A 23,063-nucleotide genomic window follows, 5' to 3' on the forward strand; every position below is an offset into this window, starting at 1 on the left:
GCCCAAATGACACACAACAGCGGGGACCCAGGGGCCGCAGTCCTAGGACGCCGCTCCACAACCAAAAGGGTCCTCTCGCTCCTCAGGGAAAAAGAAAGGTGTTCCCAGACACACACAGCCTCCACAGCCAGGAAGCGAGGACCCCACCTGCCTGGTCTGGCCCAGGAGAGTGGCTGACGCACTGCCCAGAACCAGAAAGGGGAACTGAGACCCAGCAGAAAGGGAACCACGAGACCGACGCATTCCTCCCCCCTCACGCACCTCCGCCCGCAACGAAGCTGCACCTCAGTACTGACCAAGGAGGGTGCTCTTCAACTAGCACTCTACCCACACAAACGTGCTGATTTTGAGAAACTTTTGAAATGCATAGTATTCAACCTCTCAAAGTAAAGAAAAAGTAATGAATTACATCGCAATGCTGGAAAATACAGGAAAAAGACAATAAACTTTGGAAAACAATGTTTACTAACATGACCCCAACTGGAAAAATTTAGGAACATTTAACACGACTCTGAAAGCCAATAAGACAAGGAAAATGAAACAGAACGAAACAAAACAAAACAAGACAGTATTGGGGCAGGAAGACGGGCAATGGACATGACAGGCCCTTCATATAAAAACAGAAATACACCAGTCTGAAAAGACCACACACAGAAGGATTCCAACTACGTGACATTCTGGAAAGGGCAAAAATACACAGACAGTAACAAGATCAGCAGCTGTCGGGGGCTTGGGGACACTGGGGGGGATGAACAGGTGACCGGCACGGATGTTTCGGGCAGTGAAATGCTTCTGGGTGGCACTGCAGTGGTGGCTGCAGGTCATCACCCTTGTCCAAACCTGGGCAGCAGGACACAGAGAGGGAGCCTTAATATAAACTACAGACTCCACGGGAGAATCAAGGGTCAAGGCTGATCCATCACTGAGATGACGCGCCACACAAGCCTGAGATGGTATCAAGGGAGGGAACCCAGAGGGACGGGCATAGGAAACTGCTGTCTGCTCGATTCTCCTGGAACCCTAAAACTGCTCTAAAAACTGTCTATCCATTAAAAAGAAGAAACAGCTTCTAAGCATGTGAAAATACTCTCAACCTCATCACGATTCAGAAAACCCCAAGGGAACGTCCATACTGCTTACCGGGGCCTAGGACCAGCGGGAACACGCCGAGGCCTAGCCCCTTCCTGTCGGGCATCGCGCTGGAGCCCAGAGTCCCCCTGACTTGACCCACCGCACCCCACCCCGTGTTTCATGCCGTCCACGGTCTCTACACATGACATCTTTAGATCAGATGACTCACTGTCCCGATTACAAGGTTTCAGTTTCTCCACAGGATGAAACCAAAACCAGCACAGAGGGGAGGCTCTTCAGTCAACCTCAGGGTCTGCCTGCATCCACGTCCCGCTGTTCCTGACAGGAGGCCCACGTCCTAAGGAAGGAGGTCCTTACCAGCACCTCAGGAGCCTCATCCAGTCCACCTCACGCTGCTCTGAGAGCCTCGCCAACCTCTGCAGCTACCCAAGTCCTGGTCACTTGAGGGCCGTCACCCTTCCCCGAGTCACTGAGCCATGTGCTCTGATGATGCATTTATAACCAGGCTCTCGGGCTTCCCCGGTGGTGCAGTGGTTAAGAATCCGCCTGCCAATGGTGGGCACACGGGTTCGAACCCTGGTCCGGGAAGATCCCACATGCTGCGGAGCCACTAAGCCCGTGAGCCACAACTACTCAGTCTGCGCTCTACAGCCCGCACGCTACAAGTACTGAGCCCACGGCCCGCAACTACTGAAGCCCGCATGCCTAGAAGCCACGGTCTGCAATAAGAGAAGCCACCGCAATGAGAAGCCCGCGCACCGCCACAAAGAGCAGCCCCTGCTCACCGCAACTAGAGACAAACGCCTGCGCGCAGCAACAGAGACCCAATGCAGCCAAAAATGAATAAATTAATAAGTAAAGAAACAAAAATTAAAACACATAGATAAATAAATAAAAGCAGGCTCTGCTGTGTCAGCACTCTGGAGTTCCCGACGTATCGATGGGCAGGATTCCCGTCCTCTCCTGTAATTACGTCTGTGAAGTGCCTTTCCCGAGGAGAACAGAAGCTCCTGGAAGCAGAGAATTGCTCAAGATCACATGCAGAACCTGAAGACATCTGAAGTTTATGTCTAAGATAAAAGACACGACACTAGATGGCGTGAAGGGTCCCCGAGGCCAAGAGCCAGGGAAGCAGGACACGTCGTCTGGGGACCCTTCCACCAGCAGAGCAGAAAGTGTCCGTGGCCAGAACTGGCGCTCAATTCGCTTTCAGCTGAGAAGCACCCGTGTCATTACATAGGCTCCCCAAAGAGTAATTCCTCCCACATGTAAGAGAGGAGATGGCTCTTCAGGCAGACAAGGCAAGTACAAACTTCCCAGCTGGCTGAACTGTGTGCTGACGGTCACCATGGAGCTGGGCCCCAGAGCTCTGCTCTCTCCTCAAACCCCCAACCTCACCCTCACCCTCAGCTGAGGAGCTGCTTCCCTGAGAACACAGAAGCCATCGGAGGGCTTCCCCACCTGCAGCCCAGCTCTGCCATCCCCTCCCCACTCCAGCACCCCGGGCAGAAGCTCTCCCCTCCCCCACACGCATCTACTGGATCATTCCCACTCTTACTTCTCCCGTCAAAACACAACACAACACAACACCCTCCCCGGACCTCAGCTCCTACTCCAGCTACTGTCCAATTTCTCTTTTCCCCGTCACAGCAAAACGTCCTGAAACAGTTAGAAACAGAACAAACCCAGTTCTCCCACTCCTCTCTCCTGAGCGTCTCCGATCAGGATTTTACCCCACAGATCCATCCAAACGCATCATCAGCGAGGTACGACCTCCCCCCAGTGCTGGGCTCGACGGTTAATGGCTCCATAGAACGGCTACCTCGTTTGTCCAGTCACCCAGGGAACCTCTAAAGTGCTTCCCATATGCACACAAAATGCTGTGATTAATATTTTAGGAGAAATACTCAGCGTACACAATACACTTGAGCTGCCGGAGGAAAGAGGTAGCAGCACAGAAAAAAAGTTTCCGTAACTACAGAAATGAAAAGATCAGCTATTTTAATGGTACCAAGTAGGGATGAAGGGGAAAAAAAAAACCATTTAGACTACGACATTAACAAGCCTAATACTACAACGTGGTAACAGAGGCTGGAGAAGGACTTTAGAATGAACCCATTTGTCTGGGTAGGGTGACAGGCTAGACGATGCAACGATGAGCTGCCAGGGACAAAAGGAGAGGGCAAGGGGCGGGGGAGCTGTAAATAGTCATTCTTGGATCTACTGGATCTAGCAATTTGAGGCGCCCTTTGGACAAACTCCACAGAGATGCTGGCAAGTGGCTGGACAGAGGCATCTATCTGGTCCCGCTGGGAGAACTGACAGAGCTGGAAGTGAAAAGCACCACAAGGCGAAGTCAGACAGGTTGAAGAGTCATGAACCAAGAGTGAAAAGACAACACACAAAGAGGGGGGAAGAAAGAATCAGTCAGGAAGAGAGCAAGGAGAGATCTGTCACAGAAACCAACACAGCAGACTCTGCAGATGGGAAGGCGACAGTGGTCTGAGGTGACGACTGGCAAATCTCCACTGGTTTGTACGCTGGATGCCAGGTCACCTCAACCGGATCAGGTTCCGGGGAGGGGCACAACCGAGACCGCAAGCTGCACGATACAATTCAGGTGGGAAACAGGGAATCTTTGCCACAGACATCACTACATGGTGTGTAACGCGACCCTGTTAGATTGTAAGAGACAAAGAGGGAAATTTACTGGAAAGGTGACAAGGCTGGGCTTCCAGATGCTCCTCATTGCATCCCTGGATTGAGCACTGAGAACAATGTACCTATGTGACAAAGGTGTTCCACTGAACAGAAAAGTTCTATGCCCTGAGGGCTCCCTGGAAGGCATGCTCTCGGCTTATGGGAAGCACAAGGAAGGCACCGATGTCAACACGTTAGGGGCTGTGGCTCAGGAAGGCTAGCGGCCTACAGCGGGATCCTCAAGGAAACCTTTAACGCCTGAGAACAAAAGTGCTTCGGCAGGACAATGTAAGTCAAGCAAGGGATGGCGTTTTGCCACAAATGTCAAGAACACGAGGCTTGTACTGTGTCTATAAGAGGATCGTGGGATCTACACGTGGAACTTGCCAGAAACACTTGGTACTGACCTGCTCCTCTACGCTTTGTCGAACCACATCTTTTCCCTACTCCTACTTTCCCATTTCACATTTTGAACTATTCGCCTCCCAAGGTGTTATCACAAAAGAACAGCAGCAGGTAAATAAGTAAACAGCAAAACTCACCAGGGGCTGATTCATTTTCCGCTGCTCTTGGAACACCGTGCAGGACTGTGACAGTGGAGGCGGACCTGCAGAAGGAAAACGCAGGCAGTGAAGCTACGACTGAAGCGGCTCGGGGTTGCACGAGCACCCGCCCCGCGCTCCACAAGAGGCACCTGTGGGAGACCCGCCATTTCCTCTTCAGAAGGGCCTGTTAGAATGAGGAGGGAGCAACCACCCTCAGGTCTGTAACTCCCACGTGGCTGTGGTACCTGAGGGGATACTTTTTTTTCAGTAGCGAGTGTACATTGAGTCCTATTAAAATAAACCTCCGTCAATAAATATGAAATTAAAAAACGCTTATAGTTTATCTCTTCTAAGTCTGTTAACAACTTAGATCAGGAAATCCACAGCATACCCGGAATAAAGGGACACAGGTGCGTTTCAGTCTTTCAATTATTTGTACAAACTTTACAAACTTCAGTGCGACGCTCAAAAAACTCTTTCATTAAAACGGACTTTAAGTGGACAGAACACCTGCCCTAGGAGTTTGGAGTCCTGTTAGCGACCCCACGTGCATACCCGGTGAGGATCTAGGACAAGTCATCTCCCTTCTCAGGCCCAATCTCTTCCTTCCTCAAGCGAGGCAGCAGGACAGAAGCCTTGCAGACTCATCCAGCACTAACTACACTGTGCGATTCCACAGGGCACAACCGAGGGGGGCAGCGGACGCTTAGCTTACACAACCAATGTGCTAACGCGCTTTGAGAGACACGTGCGAGATGCCCAGACGGCGACAGGAGGAGGAAGACGAGGAGGATCGCGGTTGGACGGAGGGATGGACGCGGCACGTCCCGCCCCTGCTCCCCCAGGACCCCCGGAGCTCACAAGTCCCAGGGGAGCCCCATCCGGAGCAGCCGGCCCTGCCCTCCAGCCCGGCCCATCCACCTCGGGGAAGCGCTCAAACCCTCCCGGTCGCTCCCCCGCGGGGCGCGGGGCGGGCTACCCGAAGAAGCCCCGTTCTCCAAGGGCCGCAGGGTCCACAACCGCCTGCACGCCCACAGACGCAACACCTACCCCGTGGAGACTAGCTGACCGGCCCCGGGCTCCCGAGGCTCCGGTCCGGGGGCTGCTCCTCCGGCGCGCTCCTCTCTCGGGTCCCTCCGCTGCGCCTCCCGAAGCCACTGGGACCGAGGAGCCGGCTCTGGGCCTACGGCACAAACTCCCTTCAGGCCCACGGCTCTCCCGGGAACTCGCTATGCCGCGCGCTGCAGACGGTCGGGCACTGCACCGCCGCCGGCCGCTCGGCCACTCCGGCCCAGGCCGCGGGCTCCACAGCTCGAGCTCGGGGGTCCCACTTCCAGCCTCCGCCCGGCCTGCGCCAACCCTCGCCCAGACAACCCGCTCGCGCTGGCTGCCGGCCGGGCCGGACGGCGCCCAGCCCCGCAGGCCCCGAAACGCTCGCCCACAAGAGGCCAAGTCGAGGGAACCACGACCAGCGGACACCACGGCACACACAGGAAGCGACGGCGGGGCGGCGACGAGGCGTTGCGCCAACACGCACAAACCGTGAGGCGCACCTGCGCAGGAGGACGCCGGAAGTCCGCCTGCCAAAGCCCGACTGGAGAGCGGAACAAGTGCCAGGACTCTATTTCCCAGAAGTCTCCGCGCCGTCCAGTTAGTGAGCGACTTCAATGTCTTCAAGTCATCTGGCCGTGAAGAGCTGCTGGGCTGCGACGGTGGGCCGTCTGGACCAGGGACTCAATTGCCCATTTGTCTTCACTCCTGTTAGGGATCAAGGAAAGCTGTGGCCTCAAGCGGGGGCTGTGTGATGGCCTCCAGGGTCCCTGGTCCTTTCCCTGCCCTGAGACATTTCGGGCTACATCTGAGATTCCCCCACCGCCAAGAGAGGGGAAGGAGCGTATCATGTTCGCTTAACTGAAACGCTACAACTTTCCTTCAAATCCTAGGATACAATAAATGCCCAGCCATGATACAAACTAATATTACCCACGGAAAGAAAAGAAAATAGAAATTGTAGCTGTTTACACAGCCAACACGATAAAAACTGTACGAAGATCAGATACCAGGGATCTTACCTCTTAAAGAGGATACCGTTTATGTGAGGTAAAAATATCATTTTTCAAAAATGGAATCATAAGGGTAATGATTTATCACTATTTGGGGGGTGAAATAATACAACTGTGTTTTTGGTCAACTGTTGCTTAAAAGCTGCTAGGGGAAAAGTTAAAAATAAAATCTCCAGGGACTTCCCTGGCGGTACAGTGGTTAAGACTCCTAGGTTCCACTGCAGGGGGTACGCGTTTGATTCCTGGTTGGGGAACTAAGATGCCGCATGCTGCGCAGTGCAGTCCCATTAATTAATTACGTAAGTAATTAACAAACAAAATTAAAAAAATAAAATCTCCCGCCAACCGAGAAAATCCTCTCCACAAATGTAGACGTAAAGAAAACGGTTTTACTGTTGAATAACCATTAAACCAGACTGTTGTGCACCACAGGCGAAGCACTAATGTTTGTGCGAATGAAATCAACCTCACCTTTTTTTTTTTTTTTATAGCTCAGCAGATAAAATCTGTTGCATACATGTTCTCAAGATAAACGGGAACTTGTCTCATGTGAAAAGACTTGACAACACCATAAAAATGGCATACATTCTTTCAGAGTATATCCTAAATTCACCTGGTAATCTCGGTGGCTGTCCATGCTAGTTAATACCCTTTATCCAAAGGAGAAACACAACTGCTCCTATCTCTAGGATAAGCAGGTACTTACAGCTCAGAGCAAAGTGCCTACCACCTAGCCTAAACTCCCCCGGTGACAGAGATAAAGAAGATAGCTCTCAGGTCCTTAACAAAGACATTCCTGGGTTGTAATGCTGGCAAGAGACTGATTTAGCTTTTAAAAAGATTCAGATACTTACGAAAGGGACAGAGGAACTATTTCTATTACAAGCATCTTGAGGAAATCCTCTAAAAACGGAAATAAGAAGTGATGATTCGTCCAAATGAATAAGCACATAACCCATTCCTGATTTCCCCAGCTGAGCTGCCACATTACATTAATCCTGCACAAAACGCGTGCTTCTCCAAAATTGCTCTTGGAAGTGGCTGCTTAGAGCCAGGAATGGTCTTTTCTGGTTCTTGCTACTGTTGACTGTGGCCTCTGCCTGAATTCTCACCGATGAAATGCTGCCTGTGTGGGAATGACAGCGACCACGCCTGCTCTGAGCCTGAGCCTGGCAAACCTCCAGGGCGCATTTCTCGCCTTTTCCATTTTCACCACGTCAAGACGTCAGCTACACGGAGTACCTTGCTTGGAAGCACCGTGGGTGGGCAGCGCGCCCATCAGCCCGCCACCAGGTCTCCAGTTCTCAGCTCACCCACGTGCACCGACCGGGTCTCAGCAGAACGCTGGGGTGGCCTGTGAACTCCAGCTGCTGTGCCCACCTCAACACCTCACTCTATCCCTTCAGCCCAGGGACATGCTGGGCTCCCCAGCCCCCTGCCCTGTACTTTGCCCTGGACACTCTCTGGAAGTATTTCTATTACCAGTTGTCTTGAGGAAATGCTCTAAAAAAGAGAATAAGTGCGGAGTCATCCCAATGAATAGGATGTCCAGCAGTGAGCTGATGTCCCTCACGACTCACCCCTCTCTCCAACAGGCGAAAAACCGTCATTTCATACATTTCCCCCTTTTTAAAGCTGTTTTAAGCTAGGAGGGTAAACCTGGACCCTGCGACTGCACCTTGACCAGAAGCAGCAACGGCCACCTTTTAGTGTGGTTTCCTTAGGATCTCTTCATATATATGGATATTGACAAAACAAAGCTTTCTCCTTGTGTATCTGCATCTCTATTAACTACAGATATTTCCCCTATTTTGTCAGTTCTCTATTTTTACTGAAGTATAGTTGGTTTGCAAGGTTTCAGGTGTACAGCAAAGTGATTTGGTTACATGTATTTATGTAAGAATATATGTATTCTTTTTCAGCCTCTTTTCCATTATGGGTTATTACAAGGTATTGAACATACTTCCCTGTGCTATACACTAGGTCATCACTGTTTATCTATTTTACATATACAAGTGTGTATCTGTCAACCCCTTTTCTTTATCTTTTTAACTTTTTACTCTCACATTCTCTTATACACACACTTAAAAAAGTATGTTGTGTTCAAATCTTTCACTTCCACTTCATACTTTTCATGTGTTTTGACACTGTACTTGAAGAAGCCTTTCCCATCCTGCATTTCCTAAGTACTTATCTGTGTTGTCTCCTGTTTATTTTTGCTCTCTTAACATAGCAATTTTATCACGATAACTGGCACCCATCTTCAGGATTTGTAAAATCCTTTTCCTCTTAAACTCTCAGCCATTTTTCTCAACACTAATACATCTACCACAACCGGGAAACGCAACGTTTAAGAAGAAAACTCAAGTTTGTAATCTAACAGAAAAGGACAGGTTCTTCTTTGAAGTTCAGCGAACGTCTTAATTTGAAGGCAGGGGAGGGACTTCCCTGGTGTTCCAGTGGTAACGACTCCGCCTTCTAATGCAGGGCACGAGGGTTCGAAGCCCGGGAACCCTGGTCCGGGAACTAAGATCCCACACGCCACGGGGCAATTAAGCCCGTGTGTCGCAACTAAGACACGACGCAGCCTAAGAGAAATAAATATTTTTTTAAAAATAAAAAAATAAAGGCAGGGGAAGCAGGAAGGCGACCGTCACATGTGAATTTCTTCTTTTTCAAAATACAGGTTGTAGCAGTTTGCTTGGGCTGCGTCACCAAGTACGACAAACTGGCAGGCTTAAGCAACACAAATGCACTGTCCGACATTTACGCAGGTTGGAAGTCTGAGATCAAGGTGTCAGCAGGCTTGGTCCCCTCTGAGGGCTGTACGGGAGGATGTGCTCCAGGCTTTCCGGTGGACAGGGCGTTTTCCTCACCAGCACATGCACTATGCATGTACCAGGTAGGTGCCTGGGCTGAACTCCGATCCCAGGGCTGCTTATCCACGGCAGCACCGGGCTGCTGGAGGGGTTGTCACGGACGCGTTGGCAGGAGGATTGGAGGCTGACACAGACGTCCGCTCAGCTGGGGACCCATGGCCTGGCCACAGCCCTGCCACAGGATGCCTGGGTGAAATCCAGGTCACGGTTCACCTCCCTCCTTCTTATTTCATTCAACGATGCCTTGAAGCCCCCCTACTGCACCGGCCTGGGTGGCACGTCCCACCCAGAGATTTCCAAATCCGAAGCATGTCAATTGAGAAAGTTAAAATTAGGCCTTAGCTCAGTGCTGTGGAATTAGAATCTGTGAGGCTGGGTCCAGGCATCTGTGTTGTAATGTTTTCTCCACGTGACTCTCATGCCGAAAGGACTGTATTGACAAAGCACTTGTGCTTCACTCTACTGATATTTCTGCACTAGAGCTACAGCCGTTGTTATATTAAACTGCATCCACACGAGGAAAAGAGAGGAGGAGAGGTGATAGTTTTGCTTGTCTCCAAACACGCTGTTACTGAACCAAACTTGGGTCCACTCGCCCGCACGCACTAAAGCCAATCTACTGACACCGGGTCACGGTGAAGGAAAGTGCCACGTTTCTGGCAGGGCAAGAAGCAAGGGGTCCAGGTATGCAGGGCGCAGAAGGCCCCACTCCCCAGTGGCTTTCAGGGAAAGGTGTTTACAGGTGGGGTGAGGCTCTCGGTGGGAATGTACACTGGTGCCGCCACTATGGAGAACAGTGTGGAGGTTCCTCAAAACACTACAGCTAGAGCTACCGTACGGCCCAGCAATCACACTCCTGGGCACATACCCAGAGAAAACCATAATTCAAGAAGACACATGCACCCCAATATGTATAGCAGTACTATTTACAATAGCCAAGACATGGGAGCAACTTAAAGGTCCATCGACAGAGGAATGGATAAGGAAGACGTGGTACATACATGCGATGGAATACTACTCAGCCATAAAAAAGAAGGAGATAATGCCATTTGCAGCAACCTGGATGGACCTAGAGATTATCATACTAAGGGAAGGAAGTCAGACAGAGAAAGACAAATACCGTATGATATCACTTCTATGTGGGATCTAAAACAATGATACCAATGAACATCTTTACAAAACAGAAACAGACTCACAGACATAGGAAACAAACTTATGGTTACCAAAGGGGAAAGGTGGGGGAGAGGAATAGATCAGGAGGTTGGGACTAACGTACACACACAACTATATACAAAATAGGCAATCAACGAGGACCTCCTGTATAGCACAGGGACCTCTACTCAGTATTCTCTATTAACCTAGGGAGTCCCCTGCTGGCGCAGAGGTTATGATTCTGGTCTTTCACGGTCGTGGCCTGGGTTCAATACCTGGTCAGGGAACTGACATCCTACAAGCCACACAGCGTGACGAAAAAAACCACAAAATTTTGTAATAACCTAAATGGGAAAACAATCTGAAAAAGAAAAGATATCTGTGTACATATAACTGAATCACTTTGCTGTACACCGGAAACTAACACAACATTGTAAGTCAACTATAGTCCCCAAATAAAATTTAAAAAATGTTTACAGTGAATTACAAAGAGTGGGGTGAGGGAGGGGAGGTTGAGGGGTGTGTGGTCAGCTTGTGGACATTCTTCCGATTGGTTGGTGGTGACGTAATTTGAGGTCAACATCATCAACCTTCTGGTTCCAGCTGCTCTGGGGTCTACGTGCTTGCGGGCAGCATGCAGTTCACGTCTTCCACCTGCTGGGGGCTGCAGTCTGCAAAACAGCTCCAAGGACGAGGCTCAGAACAGTATCTACAGCCCTTGAGGAAGAAGGAAAGGTCCTTGGCTTTGTTTAACGGCTACACTAGTATTATTTGGTCGTTTGGACTCTTTTCCTCTCCTTTTGCACCTTCTCGCTTCTCTGCTTAAATTGTCCCTTTCGAACTCAGGGAAGGCTAGGAGGCCACAATTTTCTAAAGACGAGAAGCAGGCAGAAGACATGGGGAGAATCCGTCCCAGGAAGGCCCCACAAGGTCCTGCTCACTTACAACATCAGATTCGATCTGGGCTGTTTACGCCGTGTTTGGACAGCATAGCAACACATCTTAAGACGGGTCCCACCCGACTGTAGCGCATTTGGACAAGGTGAGGTGGGGTGGGATTATGCAAATCCAGATCCGAAGACTACATAAAGCAATCAGGGTATTTCACAGTATACAAGAGAAATTTTCACGGGGACAGAATACCAACCTTCTAAGATTTGAAAGCCTCTTAACCAAGAGGGAGAGTGAACTTCTGTTCTGTTATACAAGGACCCAGTCAGCGGTGATGGCTGAAAGCACGATGAATGCAAATCTGAACTCATTTGCCTCCTAACGATGGAACGTCTACAGCAGAGGGACACAGGTCCTCAAGCAGCAGTGCTTTTCCCAGCAGTGCGGACCCTGAGGAGAGCCGGGCTGTCGCAGCTCTGGAGGACCTCAGACGTTCTTTGCATGGCCTCTGAGACCTAGAACATCTCAGAAAGTCCACGAGTGCAAACCAAAGAGACACTCAGTCCCTGCACCTTGGATGAACTGATCTGACTCTACGTATGCATTGCCTGGGCTAATTAGAAATATGTAAGTGATCCAAAGACAAACTAAAACTCTGGGCACATCCTGAACAACAGAGATACTTCTCATCAAAGTCCAAACAATAATTCAAAAGCAAGATTCAGAGCCAAAATGTGGAAACAACCCAAGCGTTCATTGACAGATGAATGGATACAGAAAATGTAGTGTGTATATTCACACAACAGATATTATTCATCCACAAACAGGAAGGAAAGTTTCTAATTGATAGAAAGAGCATGTAGGTATTTTTCAATGATTGTTTGACATTTCTTTGTATAAACAGTGAAAATTTAACAATTCCACTTGTAAGAGGAAAGGTTAGTGTTTCTTTGTAGAAACAGTTAAGTCTCAGCAGTAGAGGCATAAGCACACACGTGCACACAGAGTAAACAGAAATACCGCCCCGCTACTTCCCCCCAAATCTGATCCCCCGATGAGCCCTGCTGAGTCTCCCTCCAAATATATGAAACCTGTTGGCTTCTCTCCATCTTCTCAGACATCGTCTTCCTGCACTACCATGCCAAATTCCTAACCATATCTGGGTCTCCCGACTTCCACTCTTGCTGAATCCCCACCCCATCCATTTCTACAGCAGCCAACATCAACTGTTTCCCTTTCAGTGCAAACTGGATCACGACACCTCTCATTCACTGCTTTCCCACTGCACTTGGCATACATCTGAACTTCTTCAGACCCAGGGTTTTATTTCTTTCTCACTCACTGTGTACTGTCCACACTGGCTTTGGGGTCTAGGAAGGAAATTTTGACACAGGCTACCACACGGATGACACTTGAAGACATTATGCTAAGTGGATAGGCCAGATACAAATGGACAAATGTTACATGAATCCACTTCGGTGACATCCCCAGAGGGGTCAAATTCATGGAGACAGAAAGTGGAAGGGTGGGTGTCAGGGGCTGGGGGGGGATGGGGAGTCAGTGTTTAATGGGGACAGAGTTTTAGTTTGACAGCATGAAAACATTCTGGAGACGGACAGTCGGGATGGTTGCACAACAATGAGAATTCTTTATTTTTTTTCTTAAGAGTTTTGTTTTACTTATTTTTGGCTGTGTTGGGTCTTCTTTGCTGTGCGCAGGCTTTCTCTAGTTGCAGCGAGTGGAGGCTACTCTTCGCTGCGGTGCACGGGCTTCTCATTGCGGTGGCTTCTCTTTACGGCGGAACACGGGCTCTAGGCGCACGGGCTCAGTGGTTGTGGCTCGCGGGCTGAGGAGTTATGGCTTGCGGGCTCAGTACTGGTGGCGCACGGGCTAAGGTGCTCCGCGGCATGTGGGATCTTCCCGGACCAGGGCTCGAACCCGTGTCCTCTGCATCGGCAGGCGGATTCTTGACCACTGTGCCACCAGGGAAACCCAACAATGTGAATTCTTCATGTCACTCAACTGTACCCTTAAAATGGGCAAATTTCATGTGATGCAAATTTTATCACAATAAAAAGACAGCGAAGGGAGGAGGGAGGGAGGGAGGGAGGGAGGGAGGAAGGAAGAGGAAGACGCAGACCCCCAGGCGAGGAGTGGAAGCATGAGTTGGGAAGTTCAGAAGAAGCTTCCAGTGACACTGCATGATCCCGAGTTGGCTATTTTCTTCTCTGCATCTCGGCTACCGTGTACTTCCTCCCCTCATAGAAAAATAACCTGTCTTGAACTGGAGATTTTCCCATTTAGGCTTTTCTACATGTGACATTTTTATTCAGGTAGTGAAATCTCTGGGACAACAGTGATACTACATTCTCAAAATTCTGATACGTAGACGAGAACTTCTTAATTGGAATCGAGGGGCAGGCTTTGGACAATCCATGGACTTTGTGACATCCAAAGGTGCCATTTGTGTGTGTGTGTGTCTGTCTGTAGACACCCGTTGAAGGGTACGTGAGCACGTGTAGTTCTGTATGATTTTAGCTTCTCAAAATGCCTCTTGGACTCAAAGGTGCCTGAGGGTAGCGGACGTGTGCTCCCCCACTACAGAATTCTGAACACAGTGCCAGTAAACACTGAGCAGAAGAGCTTTGCAGAATTCCATGTTTTAACGTAACTTTTTAATCCAGTGAGTCAATGTACCTGGGATATTTTTTTACATACTTATCTCACTCTTAAAAGGCTGAACCGTTGCTGCTTCCCCTAAGTCTCCTTGTCCCTCTCCCCACTCTCCCACCAGCCCGTGGAAAAGGAATGGGAGGGAGGGGGAGAGTGCAGCAGGGAGAGGACAGCGCACCTGCTGGGAAGCGGTAAAGCGGGGTCTGGACACCTTGAGGGGGGTTTTGGAGGACGGGCAGAGGTTGGGTCAGTGGCAGGAGATACCATTTACCCCTGATCTCTGGGACAAGTGCACACATAGGTCTGACAGTTACTTGTGGTTTCCTTCAAACTGCTTGCCAGGTTGGAATGACGGATGATGACATCAGAGGCTTCCGACCTTCCTGATTGGAAGGACCAGACTCCGTGGTGCTCGGCAACAGTAGTAGACAATAGCATCTCGCCAGAGCTTCTCTCCTCTGCCAGTTGCCCCGCAGCTTGGAGAAGGGACGACCATTCGTGTTTAGCCCAAGTCCAGAACAAGAGTTGGGAGAAAGCAGAGTCTAGGCTTCGAGGAAGGGAAGAGTTTGGGAGACATCATGGACAATCGTCCACCGAGTTCCCAGGCTGAGGACGAGACCTGCCAGCCCAGCTCCTCAGGGTACCCCCTGGAGGTGACTGTCTATGAAGAAATCCCAGGACCGTCAGGTGAAGGAGCTGGCACGAGAAGGAATTGCAGAGGCTTGACCGGTAAGGAAGAATGGGTACAGAGGTCGGGAAAGAGCCCCTGCGAAAGGTGCCTATGAAAGAAAGGAGACATTCGGAAAGCCAGGGATTGAGGGAGGAGAGCACAGGAGCTGGGGACACGGAACGCCTGGGGAGCAAGAAAGAGGGTTAGGAGACAAGATCCAAGGATGCGAGAAGGGAAGAGAGGAAACAAGGGGAGGGTTCTGTTTTTTTTTTTTTCCCTGGTGGGAGAAATTATCTACCATGAGAAAGAGTTTCGAGGACAGGAAGCTGGAAAAATGACAAAAGGAGTCATGGGAGGGTCGGTAGATATGGACAGAGAAAGATGGAAAGATGACTTGGGGCAAAGTCAGCGGTCTGTGAGACTGGAAAGCACGGGGGTGCTTCAGGGGGGAGGCAGAGTCGGGGTGGGGTTGGGTGGTCACCAGTGGCTGAATTCCCAAGACGAGAGCGTCATACTGTAGTCTCTTCTCCTTCGTCAGCCTCCTGGGCCGGTTGCACCTCCCCGCCTCAGCTCCCGGGCGGAAAGAGGAAGAGGTCAGTGGCGTTCAGAGCGGAGGTGGAGGGCGACCCGGCCGCTGAGGCCCAGGACACCTGGGTCGTGGAGTGGCTGATTGGGCTCAAGATGAAGCTGAAGCGACAGCGGGTGTCTTCAGTGCTGCCTGAGCACCACGAGGTCTTCAACAGGATGCTCGGTAAGGACCCGCCCCCTCGCCCAGCACCCTCCAATGCTATACTTGAGTAACAAAGAAACAAATCTTCCCATGACTACACTTTTCCAGTGGAAAACAATTCCCTGCTAGTTGGTGCGCTCTCCATCCCTGGCGGACTGTCTACGGACAAAGGATACAGGGGACACGTAAATGATGCAGGATGAGGTTACATTTAGAAATGATACAGGGTTAGGTTTGTTGGGTTTCAACTGTACCCCTGAGACTCTAGCTCGTACTGGCCTTTTGAATCTTACTGGTGTGGGGCGGGCGGGAGGGGGCTGACAGTCCATCTTCGCCCCAACGAGACTGTCAATTGAGAAACTGGCTGAGAGTAACTCGATGCCCTCTGCAGTGATACGTGAATGCACGATGAAGGGGCATCACTCCCTGTCACTCGGCCCCCCTAGAAGGGGAGTCACCCCCTTTCCTCCCACAGTGAATGGTCTTCAATCCCCTCTTCCCGTCAGCTTCACCCTGGGCCACAACTTGGCATTTCCCGGGGGGGGGGGGGCGTGGTTCTCCCTCTTGGCTCTGCAAGGCTCCCACGACAGCCCTGTACCCACTGGCAACATCTGCCCTCTTTTCACAGAGGATCCCGTCGTTAAGAAATTCCTTGCCTGGGACAAAAGGCTGGAAGTATCTGACAAGGTAAACCACCCGCTGAGATGGATTCCAGCTCCAGCGCCTGTCCTGGGTGGGCGCACGGGGTGCTTCCTACACCCACGTTTCCACTCCCCTCCCAACCTGATGCCTTGTCAACACTGCCCTCCAGGGGCCTCGAGGGCCCCTCTGGGATCTGAGCCCCAGGTGTCCCCTTTGGTGGTTGCTGCCGAAGTCCCCTCTCCTCTCAGCTCCTGGGGACTCGCCTTGGCTCCGGTTCACCAAACACGATCCAGTGCCAGTGGCCCTAAGTCCACGCCCTCAAGCCCACAGCCTCCCATCCTTGGAGTGTCGCCAACTCTGACCTTCTGTCCTCCCCCCTTCCCCAAATGATCAGGCTCACCCAACACGGGGGTCTCCTCTCCAAGTGGCACCACCCATCCTCGTCCCCTGCTCCCTTCTCCCTCCCACTCTTTCTCCTCTTCCAGGAGGTGACCTCTCTCCTACGTTCTTTTCCCTCTTTCCATCAGTATCTCCTGTCGATGGTGATAGCTTATTTTAGCCGGGCCGGGCTCTTCTCCTGGCAATTCCAGAGAATCCATTTCTTCATAGCTCTGTGAGTACCTTGCTCCATCCCCGCCATCAATATTCAACACCCTGGGAGGGCGGAGAGAGAGACGGGGGCGGGGGGGCTCTGACCTTTCATCTATTTTTTTAAACCCCTTTGTACTGTTTACTCTGGTGTGAAAATGACAGGATTACGGTACAGTGGTTTCTTTTTCAAACAAAGTTGTGTTTTTTATACCATTCATTGTCAAAACAAGCTACCCTAATGTCAATTAAAACACTGAACGAAACAAAGCAAAACACAAAACCTTCCTAAGAGGAGAGGAAGAAAGAACTGACACCATCCTGCCCCCGAGTAAACAGACTTGAGACGTTTCCGGTTCTGATTTTCCAGTCTCGGGTCTTCCCACATCAGCACCAAGTGTGATTATCTTCCGTTTCTGCGTTCCCACGACAAATGCCACAATCGGGGGGCCCTTATCACATAGCGCGGATCTGGTGTAATATGCTCCCCACTGACGTTTCTTCCAAGTCTCCCAAGCCAGTCGGCTCTATTTGCCTGAATATCCTCCCAAAACACAGGTCTGACCGCTTCACACAATTTCATCGGCTAATGCCGTGCCAATTCAAGGCCAGAGTTCTGGGTTGGAATTCAACTCTCTCTGCAATCTCCATCACACTGTCCTGACACTTTATTCCTGTGTTCCACCGTTCCTTCCAAATACCCTGCCCTCTAAGTTTCTATTGGGCTTTCTGTCCAGGTATCTTTCCCACACATTTATCTGAAGAAAATGACCCTATCCTTAAAGTGGGTTCAAACACCAAAACCTTCACGATGCCTGATCTCCCCAAATTCTGCATCCCGGAGCCACTTGAGTTAAAATCGTATTATAATGTGATGCTTTGCCTTATAGTCATTTCTTATCTCCCCCCTTCCCCTTCCCCAGTCCCATTAGACTGGACACAATGTGGAAAGCAGGTCTTGTCAAAATCTCAATGCATTCCCAAAACGCTCAGCACAATTCTTTTCATTTTGCAAATGTTCGTTATTGTGAGTCTTCGAGGTAATCACTATTGCATTTCGCTATGAGATTAAATGTTCATTCATTCATTCATCTAATGAAACCTTATAAAGTACACCCTACATGCCGCGGAATATGAGGTGATGGGAACAGAGATTCACAAAAGGCTGTTGAATTCATGCATCGATATGAACCAAGCCCTAAATGTGTCATTTGGTAGGAGAGGGATGAATGCAGAAACAGATCAGATCAGCTCCTGCCCTCAGGAACTGTACCTGTACCTACAACATAGGGAGAGACGTGTGTGCACATAAAACAAGTTGAAGGGAACGGGGTTTGGATTTTGTCCTCATCCTCAAGGTGTGAGAGGCACCCTTCCGAAGGTCCTGCCTGGCAGTGCCTCCTTGATGACTGGGCGGCTCTCGGTGACGGTGACGCCGGGCAGGGCTGGGTGGGTCGCGTGAGGATGTTCAGCCTGCCTCTTTCCTGGGAAGCTGTTCTCAAGCGGAGGCCCTTCCTGTCCTGATGACAGCGACCTGATGTCTTTCCCCAGCTATGTGGCCAGCGACATGGAAGAGGACAACCAGGCCCCCAAACAGGCCATCTTTTCGTTCCTCTATGGAAAGAACCGCTCCCAGCGTCCCTTGTTCCACAAACTGCGTTCCCAGTTCATCCGTTCCATGGGCTGGAAGACGAGGGTCACTCGGGAAGAGTGCGAGCAGGTGGGTGGGCTGTGGCGGTCTCGGGGAGAGGGAGGGCCGGAGAGGAGGGGGGATCACGGGGAACTCGGTTTGGGACTTGGAGATGGACGAGAAAGAACCAGAGGCTGGGCAACGGGAGGCAGCGGCATCCTCATTGCCAGGGGCTGTTTTTCTTTCCAGATCCAGGCTTTTGATCCAGAGCTCTGGGTGTGGGGAAGAGATCGCGCCCTCTTGCCCCAGGGGCCCCAGGAGCACGCAGGCCTCAAGTCATCGGCCTGCCCAAAGGTAGGTCTGCGTGCGTGCGTGCGTGCGCAAAGGTGAGGGCGGAATGACGTGTTGTCTACTGAGGAAATCGGAGGAATCCCACTGCTGGACCCACATCACCTCTCACGCTGTGAAGGGGGCCAGCCGGGCACACAGCCACACGCCGACTCAGCGCCCAGCCATGGACTGACAGCCACACACAGACAGCAGCACCGCGGGGCCTGTGGGCACCAGACCTCGGGGAAACCAGTTTGTCCCAGACGCATGGGTCTCACTGAAGTCATTTCACCCAAAGCAACTGGGTCCAAGTAACAGCTTTGACGAGATGGTGATTTTCTTCCATATACTGTGTTTCCAGTTTCTCTTTTTCATTCATTTTTGGCCTTACATCCCTCAGGGATATGGGTTCTAGCATTTACCTACAACAAAGTAAATGTCTTATAACAGGATATTACATACAACAGCCCACACGTTCAATAAGAGAAGATGAATTAGGACTGGCTTTATTTTCATCCAAATTTACTTTCAAATTGCTTATGGCCAGATGACCTGGGACTCTTTATTTCCCCTGACTCACCACTTCTGGACCAATGATTCCTCTTGGACAATTCACCTTTTCCCCCTCAAGTTGACGGTCAAGGGGGTTTATCACAACGAGTGAAGGTTAAGGAATGCCATCTTCAGCATGGCTTATTACAATTGACACATCAGAGTTCTAGATGTGGGCAGAGGACTGAGCACACATTTGGTTTAAATCTTGCAAACTAGCCGTCTTAGTCCATTCGACCTGCCCTACCTACTACAGACCGCGTGGCTCATAAACAACCCTCCACAGTCTCTTCTACAAGGCCAATAATCTCATTCATGTGGGCTCTACCCCATGACCTAATAACCTCCCAAAGACCCCACCTCCTAATACCAGCACCTTAGCGGTTAAGATTTTAAGATTTCAACCTAAGAATTTTGGGGGACACAAACATTCAGCCCGTAACACTAACCAAGTTGAGGACTGAGTATTATTTAAACATTAGGATCCAGGGACTTCCCTGGTGGCAGAGTGGTTAAGAATCCGCCTGCCAATGCAGGGCACACGGGTTCGAGCCCTGGTCCGGGAAGACCCCACATGCCGCGGAGCAACTAAGCCCGTGCGCCACAACTACTGCACCTGAGCTCTAGAGCCCACGAGCCACAACTACTGAGCCTGCATTCTACAGCCCGCAAGCCACAACTACTCAGCCTGTGCGCCGAGAGCCCATGCTCCGCAACAAGAGAAGCCAACATCATGAGAAGCAACGGAGAGTACTCCTTGCTCACCACAACTAGAGAGAGCCCACGCGCAGCAACGAAGACCCAATGCAGCCAAAAATAAAATAAAGGAAATAAGTAAATAAATGAAAAATTAATAATAAAATAGACATTAGGATGCAGGGTTAGCGTCAGGGTTAGGCATCCGGCATCAGGTCTCCTGGTCCACGATGCTGACTTGTCAGTCACGTCTATAGTGTGGTGCCAAGTTCAGAACTGAAGTGGTGCCAGAGGACCAAGGTGAGTTGAGACTAAAGCAGCATTTCTCCAAATGCCAGCTCCCTGCGCAGAATCACCTGGGGTCTTCGCTATAAAGCAGATTACTGGGCCTGACCTTAGGTGTATTCAGTAGTTTTTGGAGTCAGGGTCACCAGAGTCCAAGAATCACACTTGAAAATAATGAATGGCTCAGGACTGGGGTTCAGAATGGAGAATTTGAGATAAAACTGCAATCATAAAGGAGTCTCAGTTTTGCTTAGAATGGACTAAGCATGTGAAAACCTTTATATCTGCACAGTTGCCACTTTGCAATCTGACATCCTCGCTCTTTCTCTTACTTCCAGATCACAGAGCCCAGGAGAGATGAGGATGTTCAACACGAGGGCACTCCAGACAGTGATGACAGCTGTGAGGAAGGAAGGGAGAAAGCCTCTTGTGCAGATAATCGCGAAGAACCCAGCACCTTCTAGAATGAGCTGAGAAGAGTCTTCATATCATACTCCTAGGAGCGGGGCATGCTTCTAGGAGTCTGTGGCAGGACAATAAGAAAACAGGGTTTTCTCAGATGCCATCCTTTTGGAAGTCACCACCCCAATTTTCAGATCATTTCATTCAAATCTCCCCTGAGGTCCCATTGGAGGTCACATTTTTTATACACTTGTTTGCCCCGGTCTAGAGGCATTTGAAGGTGGAGTGTAGGGACTCAGAATAGGAGAGAAAAAGTTTAAAATATATAATGAGAGCCATAGGGTCGTGACTGATGACTTAACTTTCACAGGCTTATTTTGAAAATGTCACCTATAAAGTTATTGTATTTTTATATTTATATATTTATTTTAAATAGTTTTAAATATTTATTTTGAAATAGTCTTCATTTTGAAACACCTTGTTCCTACAAACTTTTCTGATGAGTATTACAGCTGTTGTATATTTACACATATATACAGTTTTACTCACATTTTCAAGAGAGATTTTTATTTGTATCTATTACATAATATACACTTTATATATTACATAATATTCCCATTCTACTTACAGCTAGGTGGGTATTTCCTCCCACATCTTGTAAGCATAAATTTTATTTTTTTAGTTCTCATTATTGAATTGTGGGAATTCAGTCGTAATTTTTTAACTTGTCTCAACATGTTTGTACGTTATTTTAGATTATTAAAGAGCACCGTGCAATGCAGCTTTTGGGAAAATACAATAAAGATGAAAGTCTTCCCACAGTCATGACGTGTGTGGTCATTACCAGTCGGCTTCGCCTCTTTGCTGTCCAACGAGGTGTTGCTTGATGGTGTTGTGATTATCCAACCACATTTCTTAACTCTGAAAAATAATCCTTTTCATGCAGAGAAAACTACAGAAGATGAGGCACATCTTGCATCATTCAGGACTCCAATACTGAGAGACAAGTGTTGGGTAAAAGGAAAGATAGCTTTATTGAGGAAGCCGGCAGTCCAGGGGAGATGATGGGCTCATGTCCCGATGAACCAACTCTCCCCTCCTGAGGTTTTGCTTGAGGACTATACAGGGACAAGAGCAAGGGGCTACATGTTGAAGAGAGGGTTACAGGGTGCGTGATCAGCTCACGGACATGCTTCTGATTGGTTGGTGGTGAGGTCACGGGGACCCAACATCATCAGCCTTCTGGTTCCAACTGGTCTGGGGTCTACGTGCTTGTGGGCAGCATGCAGTTAACTTGTTCCACCTGCTGGGGGTTTCAGTCTCCGCCAAGCAGTTCCAAGGACATGGCTCAGAATATTACCCGATAGCCCTTGAGGAGGAACTAAAGGTCCCTGACTGTGTTGAATGGCTAAAGTATGATTATTTTGTCTTTGCTGTTTTTCTGGCCACGCCACGCAGCTTGCAGGATCTTACTTCTCTGACCAGGGATCAAAAACAGGCCTCTAGTAGTGGAAGCGCAGAGTCCTAACCCCTGAAATGCCAGGGAATTCCTGACAGTACACTTAAAAAAAAAAAAAAACAGACCAAAAGAAACACAGTTTTAAGAGAGCTTAACTTTCTCAGAAATGCAGAAATTTTGTTGTGCATTTACTTTCTTTTTTTTTTTAAATACATTTATCAATTTATTTATTTATTTTTGTCTGCGTTGGGTCTTTGTTGTTGCACGTGGGCTTTCTCTAGTTGGCATGATCGGGGACGACTCTTCGTCGTGGTACATCAGCTTCTCAATACGGTGGCTTCTCTTGTTGCGGAGCATGGGCTCTAGGCACGTGGGTTCCAGTAGTTGTGGCTCGCGGCCTCTAGAGGTTTCTTTATTTTCTATTTTTTGCAAGTATTCATCAAATGTTTGTGGCTTGAATGAATGACAAATAATTTCTTCCAACAATCTTCAAACTGCTTAAACTATGACAATATTTAGCGTCTCAAATTTCATATGACCTTACTCTCTCCGTGCTCTAGTTTCTAAAAGCATGTGGGATCTTCCCGGACCAGGGCTCGAACCCGTGTGCCCTGCACTGGCAGGCGGATTCTTAACCACTGCACCGCCAGGGAAGTCCCTGTACATTTATTTTCAAAACATAATAAGGCCGGATGCATTCAGAACTAGGGGCAGAAAGCTCTTCCAGTGAGACACAGAAGCTCTGCTGTTTAGGCAGTTTTAGAGAACAGCTTTCCAACCACTTATTAAAGAGACCAACACTCCACTAGAAACAGTTATCATTTTACAGAGAGAAAACCAAACTCCCGCTTTGCATCAATATAATATTTGATACTCAGAGAACCAGAGGCTCTTTTTTGAAAACCTCTGGAATAAACATCAAAACTGAGCCGCCTTCGGCTCAGACAAATGAAATTCCCTTTCCACCCATCTCCTGCAACTTTCTATATTCACTGAGGTTGTGTCCTTCACTATCCTCTTTCTGGTGCTGGAACAATCAACCATTTCACTTTAGGACCAAACTAGTTTTGTTCTTGTTAATAAA

At 49.5% G+C, this 23,063-nt stretch overlaps 2 protein-coding genes across 16 annotated transcripts in view; one reads left to right on the forward strand and one right to left on the reverse strand.

Moving 5' to 3' along the window:
- The window catches only part of ZNF12 (zinc finger protein 12), a 91,202-nt gene extending 85,374 nt beyond the window's left edge, over positions 1-5,828 (reverse strand). For 3 of the 15 annotated variants that reach the window (XM_049699456.1, XM_049699457.1, XM_049699451.1), the window contains exons 1-2: positions 5,388-5,826; positions 4,335-4,399 (exon numbers count right to left, since the gene is read on the reverse strand). The gene's annotated coding sequence lies outside the window, so the exon portion shown is untranslated. Of the gene's footprint in view, positions 1-4,334; positions 4,400-5,387 lie in introns of all 15 variants that reach the window. The other 12 variants (XM_033426828.2, XM_049699458.1, XM_049699454.1 and 9 more) reach the window with 7 other exon arrangements.
- The window catches only part of LOC101284819 (speedy protein E4-like), a 37,379-nt gene extending 16,797 nt beyond the window's left edge, over positions 1-20,582 (forward strand). Inside the window, exons 3-7 of the mRNA XM_049699411.1 lie at positions 16,024-16,082; positions 16,565-16,650; positions 18,177-18,345; positions 18,505-18,609; positions 20,457-20,582. Of these exons, the coding sequence (XP_049555368.1) occupies positions 16,024-16,082; positions 16,565-16,650; positions 18,177-18,345; positions 18,505-18,609; positions 20,457-20,582 (545 nt within the window). The remainder of the gene's footprint in view (positions 1-16,023; positions 16,083-16,564; positions 16,651-18,176; positions 18,346-18,504; positions 18,610-20,456) is intronic.
- Positions 20,583-23,063: the final 2,481 nt, after the last annotated feature.

Source organism: Orcinus orca, chromosome 16, assembly GCF_937001465.1.
Source record: "Orcinus orca chromosome 16, mOrcOrc1.1, whole genome shotgun sequence".
NCBI classification, from domain to species: domain Eukaryota; kingdom Metazoa; phylum Chordata; class Mammalia; order Artiodactyla; family Delphinidae; genus Orcinus; species Orcinus orca.